Genomic DNA, 10,921 nt, shown 5'->3' with positions numbered 1-10,921 from the left:
TTATACTCACACAAGTTGCACAAGTGAGTAGTCTCAAGTTGCAGGTCGGAAGTGACAGGCACTTAGCGGGTTCTCACCACTTTACTGAACATTACTCAGTGAAAGGTTCTTTGTTCGGCTGAGGCACTGACACTTAGCTAATTATGCAGAATGACCCAAAGCTACAGCAAGTTATTTGCATGGAGGGAACAGGGTGTTGTACAGGCATGAATCATGAATCATGTCTGTGCATGACTCATTTATTCACTTTGGAAATAAAACTCACAACAGCATAACACAAACCTTAAAAGGCAATCACATCCAAAGCAAACCGCTCCAACAATTTGGGTTTTTAAAGTACTTTTAAGGTAACACACACCAGCCTGCATTTTGTTTTGTGTCTAAAAAACTAAACAAAATGGGAACCAAACAACTTTGACTTGCAAATGACTAAAACATTTGAATATTATTACACCCCACAGATTTGTCCTGCAACTGTTCATTTAATCTATAGAGTCAATGACTTTCATGTGTCATCACAAAATCACCCAATCACTGGAGCTTGCATTTTTCTCTCATTCTTTGACTTGTTTCACATACACTGACACACATAGAGATACATACAAAACCCAATTTCCTCTTTACATGTTACAAAAGGAACTTATGAAGGGAGTGAATGAAAAAGACAAACTTTAGATCAGAGCTCAGTGGACAGCTTGGTTACAAGTGAGGATTTCAAGTAAGTTAAATATGATTAAATAATTAAATAGCTTTTAGCTTTTAGTTTCTTGCAATTATGGTTCTTCTATAAACATTGAGGGGTCCATTTCAGGGAAGAGTTTGCAGTTATTGCTTATATCATGCATTAACTGTTATATAAGACAGGACATTTTTAATTTCTCTAAGCTATTTTACCTCTCAGTGCTAAGGAACGTCCTAAAGTTTGAATGTAATATGTGTAAATACCAAGAAATGGCTTGTGCTTCAAAGTGCATTTTGTGGTTATTTTGTTCTAAATGTCAAATGAACTGAGTAATACATTACTCTTTTTTTGATATGTACCAGATAATTCAGTAAGTTGCTAATTCAATTTTTTTTGGATGCTTAGAATTATACAGTACATAACAATGTTAGCGTCAGTATAAGCACAGTGAGAGTGTCAGTATGATGCCAATAACATTTATGTCACAGACAAGATCACATTAAAGTGGCCCCTGTGACTCTGACCTTTATTAAAGAGTCGTTGAATTGAATCAATATCACATTATGCAGCTCTCAGCACTGCAAGAGAATGATGGAGATCTGATTTTGCAACAGTGTATTATAAAATAATGATATAACCGTCAGAGGTGGTATTGAGTCATTTAAGATCGAAAAATTTCAGAATTGGAATTTGAACATTTCTTGACTTCATCGCTCAAAATATTTTTCCATTTTTGCTCATTAACAGTCCATGCAGCAGCTGACACAGACGGGCAGATGGGATCAGATTAGGCTTAATCATCCCTGATTGAAATGGGAATATTTTTTTTTTATGGTCTGTCATCCAGAATGAGGATGTGTGCTATGTTAAAGAGAAAAAAGAAAAAAAGGACATTCTGTTGCTAATTATACATGTAAATATACCTTAACTGAAATCACAGCAATACAATGTGTTAAAATGCAATATGTGAGCACAGAAAGTAGAAATGGAACAAACTAATATAAAGAGCGACTCAGGTCTTGCTAGTACAGGATTCATCTATCGTATTTGCTATTTTTAAAATGGTTGGTCAGTGTGCAAATAACAACCAACAGCTGACTTTAGCTGTTTTATTGCATAGTTATAAGAGAATCGAGGATCTCATGTTCAGTTTCATTCTACTCAGCTCTGTCTTTAAACACAAGAATGCATCCTGTGTGACTACAGCTTTTAAGTTTTTAGAATATGTTTCCTTTTTATTTTTATTTATTTATTTTATTTTTTATTTTATTTTATTTTTTTGAGAACCATTCTAACATTGCAGGAATGCATGGCTGCACTCTTCCCTACTGCCGTTTATAACAGATAAAAAACAGAATGTGAAAAGAGTAGTATGTCCAATTCACAGTATTCCTAAAACATTAGGAGAAAAGTTCCTGGATAACTTTCTACAATCACAGTTATTTTAAAGTGTACATCCAGTGGACACTTTACAATCGTATGAGGCCACAGTAGATGATTTGTGAGTGATAGTGAAGTTACTCAACCGACACTGGTACACTAGGTCAAATGATAATGACAATGCATCAAATGTAGTACGCCTGGCTCCAATTCAAATCATACTATGCACATTCAGTACAGTAGGTGGCCATCCAAAACATCGGTTCTACCGCCGCCGCGACTTCTGCAAAGTGCATTTGCATCTTTTGACCGCTGAGTGGCACTTTAATCATAAGCTTTCAAACAAGCACATTTTCGCAAATAGACTGGAGCGAGGAGTGGATTTTTTTAACTTGGAGCGTCGTGGTTTTCACTTGCTCCAAGAGTTCTCCACCACCGCTCCATCACTAGTACAATTCATGCCAACGGCCCATAATATAACTGCATATTTAGCAAGAATTCACATGATAAACATATTTAGCTATAGCTTGATACACATAATCTCTCTGATCAGAAGGGTATAATGATGGTAATAGTCGAGCGGGATGTTATAGGCTAGTTCTCAAGGAGATTGTCTGTTCCTTTTACTGATTATTTTCAGGTTAAAGCATGATTTAAAAAGGTACAGTACATTCACACGTAATCGCTGTCACAATAATACATTCAAACAAATGTAATCTTACAGTGCTACTTCATCTGTAACTGATTTTAAAATCTGTAAGAAATGCATCGATCTGTTGATAAAACAACTGATGTAAAATGTACTGTTATATTCATCACAAACAAAAATAGCAGAAAGCAGCAGTTATACCATTTAATGCTGACAATATTATTAGTTTGGCATTTGGTAGGAAAAAAAGTTTACACACAATAGCCTAAGCCACTTTGAAACTCTCCTGTTATTTTATTTATTTATTTATAGGCTACGTTATGAACATAACGGAGCGAAGGCGGAGCGATGCAGTGTTTCTGGTATCAGTGAGCGTGGAGGGGAGTGATTATTAAATGCTCTGAGCGTGGAGGGGAAATTGTTGCTGCTCCACCCAGTGTCTGCTATATTTACAAATAATTTATATAGGAAATAAAAATAAATACATAACCTAAACCAGCGGCATAACGATATGATGAATATAGACTTACAATTACACAAAAAAATATATGTACATTTGCTCTGTCCTCCATCCATGACATTGGCTGACTGCAGAGCTGCCAGTTTTGGGCTAGTATTAAAACATATATAAATAACAATAAAATAAAATAAAGGTCTTTCCAGCATTAGGGTAATAACACTACTGCTTTTTTATCATATTGTTTCAGTTATAAATTTGACTGGTAAATGATAAATAATTATATTACAACTTTTTTTGATAAAAACATTTTGTCATCTGAATATTGATTTTAATTAGGGAGGCAAAAAAAATCGATTTAAATTGTAAATCTGAATTTTTTTGTGAAAAAAATCTGGGATTTTTTTAGGCCATCTCCCAGTCCTAATGGAACAGTTTTGTTGTTGTTGTTGTTGTTGTTGTTGTTGTATTTTAGTTAAGGCAACTTCCTCTGTAATTAAATTATGATAACTAATAAACTTTATTGCGCTATACAGTAGTCAACATTTGAAGTGGATCAAACCTTTCTTTAAAGTTGTTCTAAAACCAATATGTCCTAAACCTGCTCAGCAAGTTTGAAACCCTCATTAGACACTGTCCATATGAAAGAGATTCACACCTTTATTTCTACCCTCACAAGCTATACAGAACTACCCTCTCCAGCGTAACTGAATTTGGTCTGTTTGTTGGCTGAAAGGAACAGTGTCATATTAATGGGTTGAAACATGCCTGCACTCACAGCAGCCCTACTCTTTGTATTCATTATTTTCTCACAGCCCATATTATTATTTTCACTAGACCAAAATAATAACAAATTCTCAATTAATAATTAACATTATTTGTGTGAAAATCATTGTTATTTGTGAATGCAGGAGATTGAGGCAGGCTTTAAGACCAAGCGGAATCCTCCATCAGCTGCTCCCGCTTCACAGCGCTCGTGACTCGCACCCACTGACACTTGATAAAAAAACTTGATAAAAAACTTGAACAGTCTCGCTGCTTTTTCTTCTGTGTGTGTGTATTCAAGCCACCGCTTCAGTTTGAATCTGAATAGCGCGTTCAGCGCGGGGGGGCGGGGGGTTGGTCATATTAGATATAATGAAGGGAGACGTGCAAAACGGACATCACGTTGTTTCCATATGGATTACTTTATCACAAAATAGTTCCGTTTCTCCCAAGATGGTAGGCGGAGATTATTATGCAAAGTGTTCCTAGTGACGTACATAGAGATGGGCAAAAGATTTGAAATCTATAACGACTGGTTTCAGCAATTCAGAGTCGACTCCTTACTTTAGAAGCCAATAACTTTATAAATGGTGTACTTTTTGGTTTAATTATTTGCACATTGTTTACACTGATGGACAGCTACATCATACACTGTAATACAGGTTATTTTTGATTTCCCATCTATGTGGCTCTTTAAAGAATATATACCTATTTTCTTCAAGAGTAAACATTATAAATAAAGAATAAAAGAAAGATCCTCTATTAGCCCTTATTTTCCATTTCTGAAGTTAATTTGTGACTCTATTGATGATGTGACTACCCAGACAGTGGCACGTTCCTCAAAAAAAATAAAATAAATTAATAATAATAATAAATAAATAAAACCTTGTTAAAGCTATGTGAGCGATTAATAGATTTAAAAAAAGAAAAAAAGTCTTTGTCCGAAATTGAAAACAAACACAGCTCGTAAAAAAATGATATGATGAAAAAGTCATGATAACATATAATTAATTCATAGAAATAATTTAAGCAATTACCACCTATTTTTAATGCCATATTCAACTTGAATTTCAATACTATTAAACTGACTAATCTTAAGGAGTTTATAAGTTGAAACGGTAAAATGTTACAGTGCATGTTAAGTAGACTAAATGATCTTGTATCTTGTATAGTATCTGAAGACCTTGACTGGATGTTAGCATAAAACTAACAATATATGTTGAGCTTTTTTTTAATGAACAATTCCTGTATAAAATGTGACAGCAACCTTTATATCAAACATTCTGAAATCGTCCACAGCTGAGTATCGTGGGAGGCAGGTTGATCGTGTTATAGGCTAATGTACCAACAGGACCTTTTTAGTTCCTCTTCACTTTACAACAAATCCTTTAAATTCAACAAATTCAGAATCAGAATGAGCTTTATTGCCAGGTATGTTTACACATACGATGAATTTGTTTGTACGATGAACAGAATGACATCGACAGAACATAAAACACATAATAAAAGAATAAAAAATACAAATAAGTAAATAGTGAATGACAATATACAAATTGACAATTGTAGGCAGGTATATTACAAAATGCAGTTATGTATGTATGTATATTATGTGCAAAATTTAAGTGTATACTAAGTATGTGTGTTAGATAAATAAAGTGTATGTGTATATAAATATAAAGTGTAGTGTGTTCGCCGTTATTATCAGCTGTTCATAAGATGGATTGCCTGAGGGAAGAAACTGGTCCTGTGTCTGGTCGTTCTAGTGCTCAGTGCTCTGTAGCGTCGACCAGATGGCAACAGTTCAAAGAGGGAGTGTGCTGGATGTGAGGGGTCCAGAGTGATTTTGACAGCCCTTTTTCTCACTCTGGATAAGTACAGTTCTTGAATAGATGGGAGAGTTGAACCGATGATTCGCTCAGCAGTCCGGACTACTCTCTGTAGTCTTCTGAGGTCAGATTTAGAAGCTGAGCTGAACCAGACAGTTACTGAAGTGCAGAGGATGGATTCAATGATGGTGGAGTAGAACTGTTTCAGCAGCTCCTGTGGCAGGTTAAACTTCCTCAGCTGGCATAGGAAGTACAACTTCTGCTAGTCCTTTTTCACAATGGAGTCAATGTGAATGTCCCACTTCAGGTCCTGAGAGATGGTGGTTCCCAGGAACCTGAATGACTCCACTGCAGTCACAGGGCTGTTCATGATGGTGAGTGGGGAGAGTGCAGGGGGGTTTCTCCTGAAGTCCACGATCATCACCACTGTTTTGAGCGTGTTCAGCTCCAGATTGTTGAGAGTGCACCAGACAGCCAGCTCTTTAACCTCCTGTCTGTAAGCAGACTCGTCACCGTCCTGAATGAGGCCGATGAGTGTGGTGTCATCTGCAAACTTCAGGAGCTTGACAGAGGGGTCCTTAGATGTGCAATCATTAGTGTACAGGGAGAAGAGCAGTGGGGAGAGAACGCAGCCCTGGGGAGCTCCGGTGCTGATTGTACGGGTGCTGGATGTGTATTTTCCCAACCTCACTAGCTGCTGCCTGTCTGTCAGGAAGCTGTTGATCCACTGACAGACGGAGGTGGGCACGGAGAGCTTTTTTAGTTTGGGCAGGAGGAGGTTTGACAGATGGAGGTTCATCAGAACAGAACAAGAATTACAAATATATAATTCTAATGGTTAAATATAATTGCAGTATATAATATTGTTACGGTATTCAGGGACAGGAGACTGTAATAACAGGAGAACACGGTTTATTTAGGCACAAGCAGAGGAGCAGGAAGTGATAGTGGGCATATGGTGCTGGAGGTTGGTGAGTAGAATGGATCCAGAGGTAGGGAACACAAGAAGCTGGAGGTAGTTGACACACGCACACGATGGAGACAGGAAGCCGCTGGAGATCGCTGGAGAGAGGTAAGCAGAGTAATGGGTTAGTTCTTAGAGTAAGCAGGTAGGTATTGACCTACAGTAGTTGTGAATGAGACCGGACAGTGACTGAGTGCGTGTGTGTGTGGTATTTGTAGGAGTAGTTGATTGTAGGTGGATGAGGAGCAGGTAGGATTGAGGAGTGAGGATGTGTGTTGTGATTGGTTAGTGTTGGAGCTTGGCATGTCTGTTACAAATATAGGCTTATAATAATAATAATAATAATAATAAATTTAATAAAAAGCTAAACTCTTATTCATTAAGTAAAATAAGCTTTGGATTTCACACGTGTTTCGGTAGCCTATCTATGCAAAAAAAATAATAATGAGCAAAAATATATTTTTAATGTTATATATATTATAATTTTATTGTTGTTTTACGTCTTCCTTTCATTTTACAATTACATTCAGTGTGCAATTCAACCATTTGCGCCACCTGGCGGTAGTTTTGCAAAAGATTTTAACACACGACTACACGCCGCGGTATTACCCATTTTGGTTTTCAACCTACTGTATATAAAACATACTTTTTTTAACAGTCACAAAGTAATAACTTATTTAAAAGAAGTGCCTGCACAGAGAATAATTCGATTTTGGATGCATCCACCGTTCTCTAAGGGTTTATTTTTATGTTATATTTTTATAGACATAAACTAAATCTTCCCAGAACATTGCAGTTTCAAAGAAAATGTTCACTTGTTAAGCTTTAAGGATAAATAAATTCTACTCTACAACGTACTGTATGGTGACTTTAACCTGTTTGTCTTATGCATTAATAGATGGAGTCAGCAGTTTCACAAATTCTTCGAACTGCAGAACCACTAACCAGCTTCACCACTGTCCTGAATGAAACCACAGAAGCAAACACGACTCAAGCTGAAACAAAGGCTTCCTGTGAATTTTCAAAGATCCCCTCCCACCCCGTTTTCATAATTGCATACTCACTACTGTTTCTTGTCAGCCTGGGGCTTAACTGCATCACAATGCGGGTGTATTTCTGCACCAATCAGCGTGTCCAGTCCAGCGTAACAGTCTACATGAAGAACCTGGCTGCAGCTGACTTCTTCCTTTGCCTTTGTTTGCCTTTGCGTATTGCTAAGTATGCTAACAGTTCAGATCTACTGCGTGATATTTACTGCAGCTTTGGAGCAACAGCATTCTATATAAACATGTATGCAAGCATTCTCTTCATGGACTTTATTGCTGCAAACAGGTATGCAACTCATGCATGCAACCTACTTTACAAGTAATTGGTGTGCCATTTTTTTTTTTTTTTTTTTTTGGATGTGTAATTTACATTAATCCAGTTGTTATAGCAAAATAAACCCTGATAGGGTGATCAAGCCATATTGCTATTACCTACTGACAGAGGTCATCTTGATTGACCGCCACAACCTTGACCTGAAATCACCTAATTTGCAGATATCAGTCACACAGGATTAGTTTCAAGGATATGTTAAATATTAAAACAGTAGGAAAATATTAATATCAGGAAATATTTAATAAACATATGGTAAAAGTTGATTTGAATGAACATAGATTATAGTTGTTTGCTCAGTTTACTTAATATAAGCTTAAACAGCAAAAATATTTAGTTTTTTAGTCAGTTGTCATTTGCACTCAGTTTTATGTTAAATGAAATTACATTTGTAAAATGTTAACCTAAACCATTTAAGTTAACCTCAGAATTGAGAATAAATGTTGAAATTAAGTGCTGTTTAATGTGTTTTGGTAAAGGTAAAGACATATTAAGTTGGTTGTTTAGTTATTTTTTACATTTAAAAAAAGTTTATGTTTATTTTTGGGGTTACCATTTTGGCAAAGTATAGACTCTGCTGTTAGGCTGTAGGCTACATGAGCTGCAACTGTGCTAAAGTCATGAGAAAATTTTTATTTGATCATCACTTGCATGGTACAACAATTTTTCTACAGTCAGCATTTCTATTCTTCAAAATCAAACAATCATGCGACATTTACATGCATATATGATAGCTATTGACAACCTAAGCACAGGCTCCACTCTTCACCACAATGGTAACCAAAAAACAAAAAAAACAAATATGTTGTTTTGAATTATTTTTAATGTTCAAAAAAACTAAACATTGAAAACTTAAACTCTAACAGGCCTAACAATTTTCATGAAAATATATTCTGTATGCAGTCAGTGTACTGTAAAATATAAATAAATAAATAAATAAATTATAGGCAAAGTTATGTCCAGTGGATGTCTTTTTTTATGTCTTTGCTGACGTTGATAAGACGTCCACTAAGGAGCCAGAATGAAACGTCAAGTCAAGTCAATAAGTATTGAATTTGTATTTATTTATGTATCATGACATTATATGAATCTTTTACTCTCACCTCAGGTACCTGAAGATTGTCCGGCCATTGGAAACTCATGCTCTGCGGACGGTTCGTACCGCTCGACACATTTCCATAGGAACTTGGGTGTTACTGTTAGCCACATCTTCCATCTACTTGATCCTCTTTCTCATGACCTCTTGGGGTCATGTTCCCAAGTCTGATAATAGTGGCTGTGAGGCCTTACACAGTCCCCAGCTCAGTGTGGTCTACAAAATCATGCACAGTCTGTCTGCGGTGCTCTTCACTTTTGTGCTGGTGTCTCTGATTGTTATGTACTGGGGGACTTTGCAAAAGATCAAACAGGCTCAGTTGTCCACAAAGATCACATCCAGAAGACATAAATTCATGAAATCGAAGCGTAACATGCTGGTGCTCGTGGTGGTTTTTTGTGTGTGCTTTGTACCCTACCATTTGGTTAGGCTGCCTTACACATTCATCAAACCTCAGATGAAACTCTGCTCAGTGCAGGCCATCTATGTCCTGAAGGAGCTGACCATCCTGCTATCGGTGCTCAATGCTTGTCTGGATCCTCTTATATACTTTATCTTTTGCAAGGCATTCAGAGCTCAGCTAAGCCTCAGGAAGATGTCAGATTCTCCAAGACACAGCGACGATAAAAGTCAGCCAAGAAGAATGAACAACATGATGAGCTACATTGAGACAAAGCTATCCACATTACGACATGAAAGTGTCATTTAATACAGAAATTCCCTGGAGGGATTTAAATTTGTCTTAATAACAATGAAACAAACTGTGAGATGTCAATGATGGCTCATTAAATCTAACATAGTGTAATACATTCATTCATTAGATTTATTCCTTTTTCTTATGCAACATTTTTAATTTCTGTTTTTGTTATCACTTGATTACAGCAAGCTGATATTATGACCTGTTTTAATTGACCACCAAACCAGAAACTGCAATTGTGGATATGCTTTCATAAGTTATAGTGCAATATTATAATATATGAAAAAACATAAAACAAATATTGTTAATGTGTGTACATACTGTTAAAAAATATTTTTTAAAGAAATGCAATTTTAAACAGCAAAGATGCATTAAACTGATCAAAGGTCACAGTAAAAACATTATGATGTTACAGAATATTTCTGTTGCAAATAAATGCTGTTCATTGGAACTTTCTATTCAACAAACTTAAGAACCCTGAAAATAATGTGTAGGAGTGAAAATGTTTCTTGAGCAGTAAATCAGCATATTAGAATGATTTCTAAAGATCATGTGACACTGAAGACTGGAGTAATGATGCTGAACATTCAGCTTTGCATTCAATTCAATTCAATTCAAGTTTATTTGTATAGCGATTTTTACAAAACAAATCGTTACAAAGCAACTTTACAGAAAATTATGTTTCTACAATATTTAGTAGTAGCTAGTAGTTTGTGCACATTTGACAGGATTTAAAAAAAATAATAATAATAATACAAGACGTAGTCAGCTAGACGATGAACTAACAATATTATTAATTAAGTTATTATATGATTCAGTCACACATTTAGCAATAATTGTTAGTTCTGTTTGTTGATTCAGGGTTAGCATCATCTGGGGTCCTCTGAGGGTCAGCATCATCTCTTCTCAGGTTTTCTGGATCCAGACTGGAGCTTGTGTAAATCCTAGTTACCACGGGATGTGAAACATAGAAACATAGAAACAAAATACAGACATCATTAGCATAGCTGCTGATCCAACAAAGTAAA

General features: G+C 36.0%; 1 protein-coding gene across 1 annotated transcript; it reads left to right on the top strand.

The window, feature by feature from the left end:
* Positions 1-602: 602 nt before the first annotated feature.
* On the top strand, positions 603-10,209 carry LOC128028715 (P2Y purinoceptor 14-like). The gene is made up of 3 exons (XM_052616032.1): positions 603-718; positions 7,622-8,055; positions 9,209-10,209. Exons 2-3 carry the CDS (start codon positions 7,622-7,624, stop codon positions 9,903-9,905), a joined length of 1,131 nt encoding a protein of 376 aa, XP_052471992.1. The 5' UTR covers positions 603-718; the 3' UTR covers positions 9,906-10,209.
* Positions 10,210-10,921: the final 712 nt, after the last annotated feature.

This window comes from Carassius gibelio, chromosome A15, assembly GCF_023724105.1.
Source record: "Carassius gibelio isolate Cgi1373 ecotype wild population from Czech Republic chromosome A15, carGib1.2-hapl.c, whole genome shotgun sequence".
NCBI classification, from domain to species: Eukaryota; Metazoa; Chordata; class Actinopteri; order Cypriniformes; family Cyprinidae; genus Carassius; species Carassius gibelio.
This window is presented reverse-complemented; position numbering and strand designations above follow the sequence as displayed.

Coding starts and splice junctions, on each gene's coding strand:
- LOC128028715 (XM_052616032.1), top strand. CDS start 7,622: ATGGAGTCAGCAGTTTCACAAATTCTTCGAACTGCAGAACCACTAACC. Junction 8,056..9,208: donor GACTTTATTGCTGCAAACAG/GTATGCAACTCA, acceptor CTCTCACCTCAG/GTACCTGAAGATTGTCCGGC.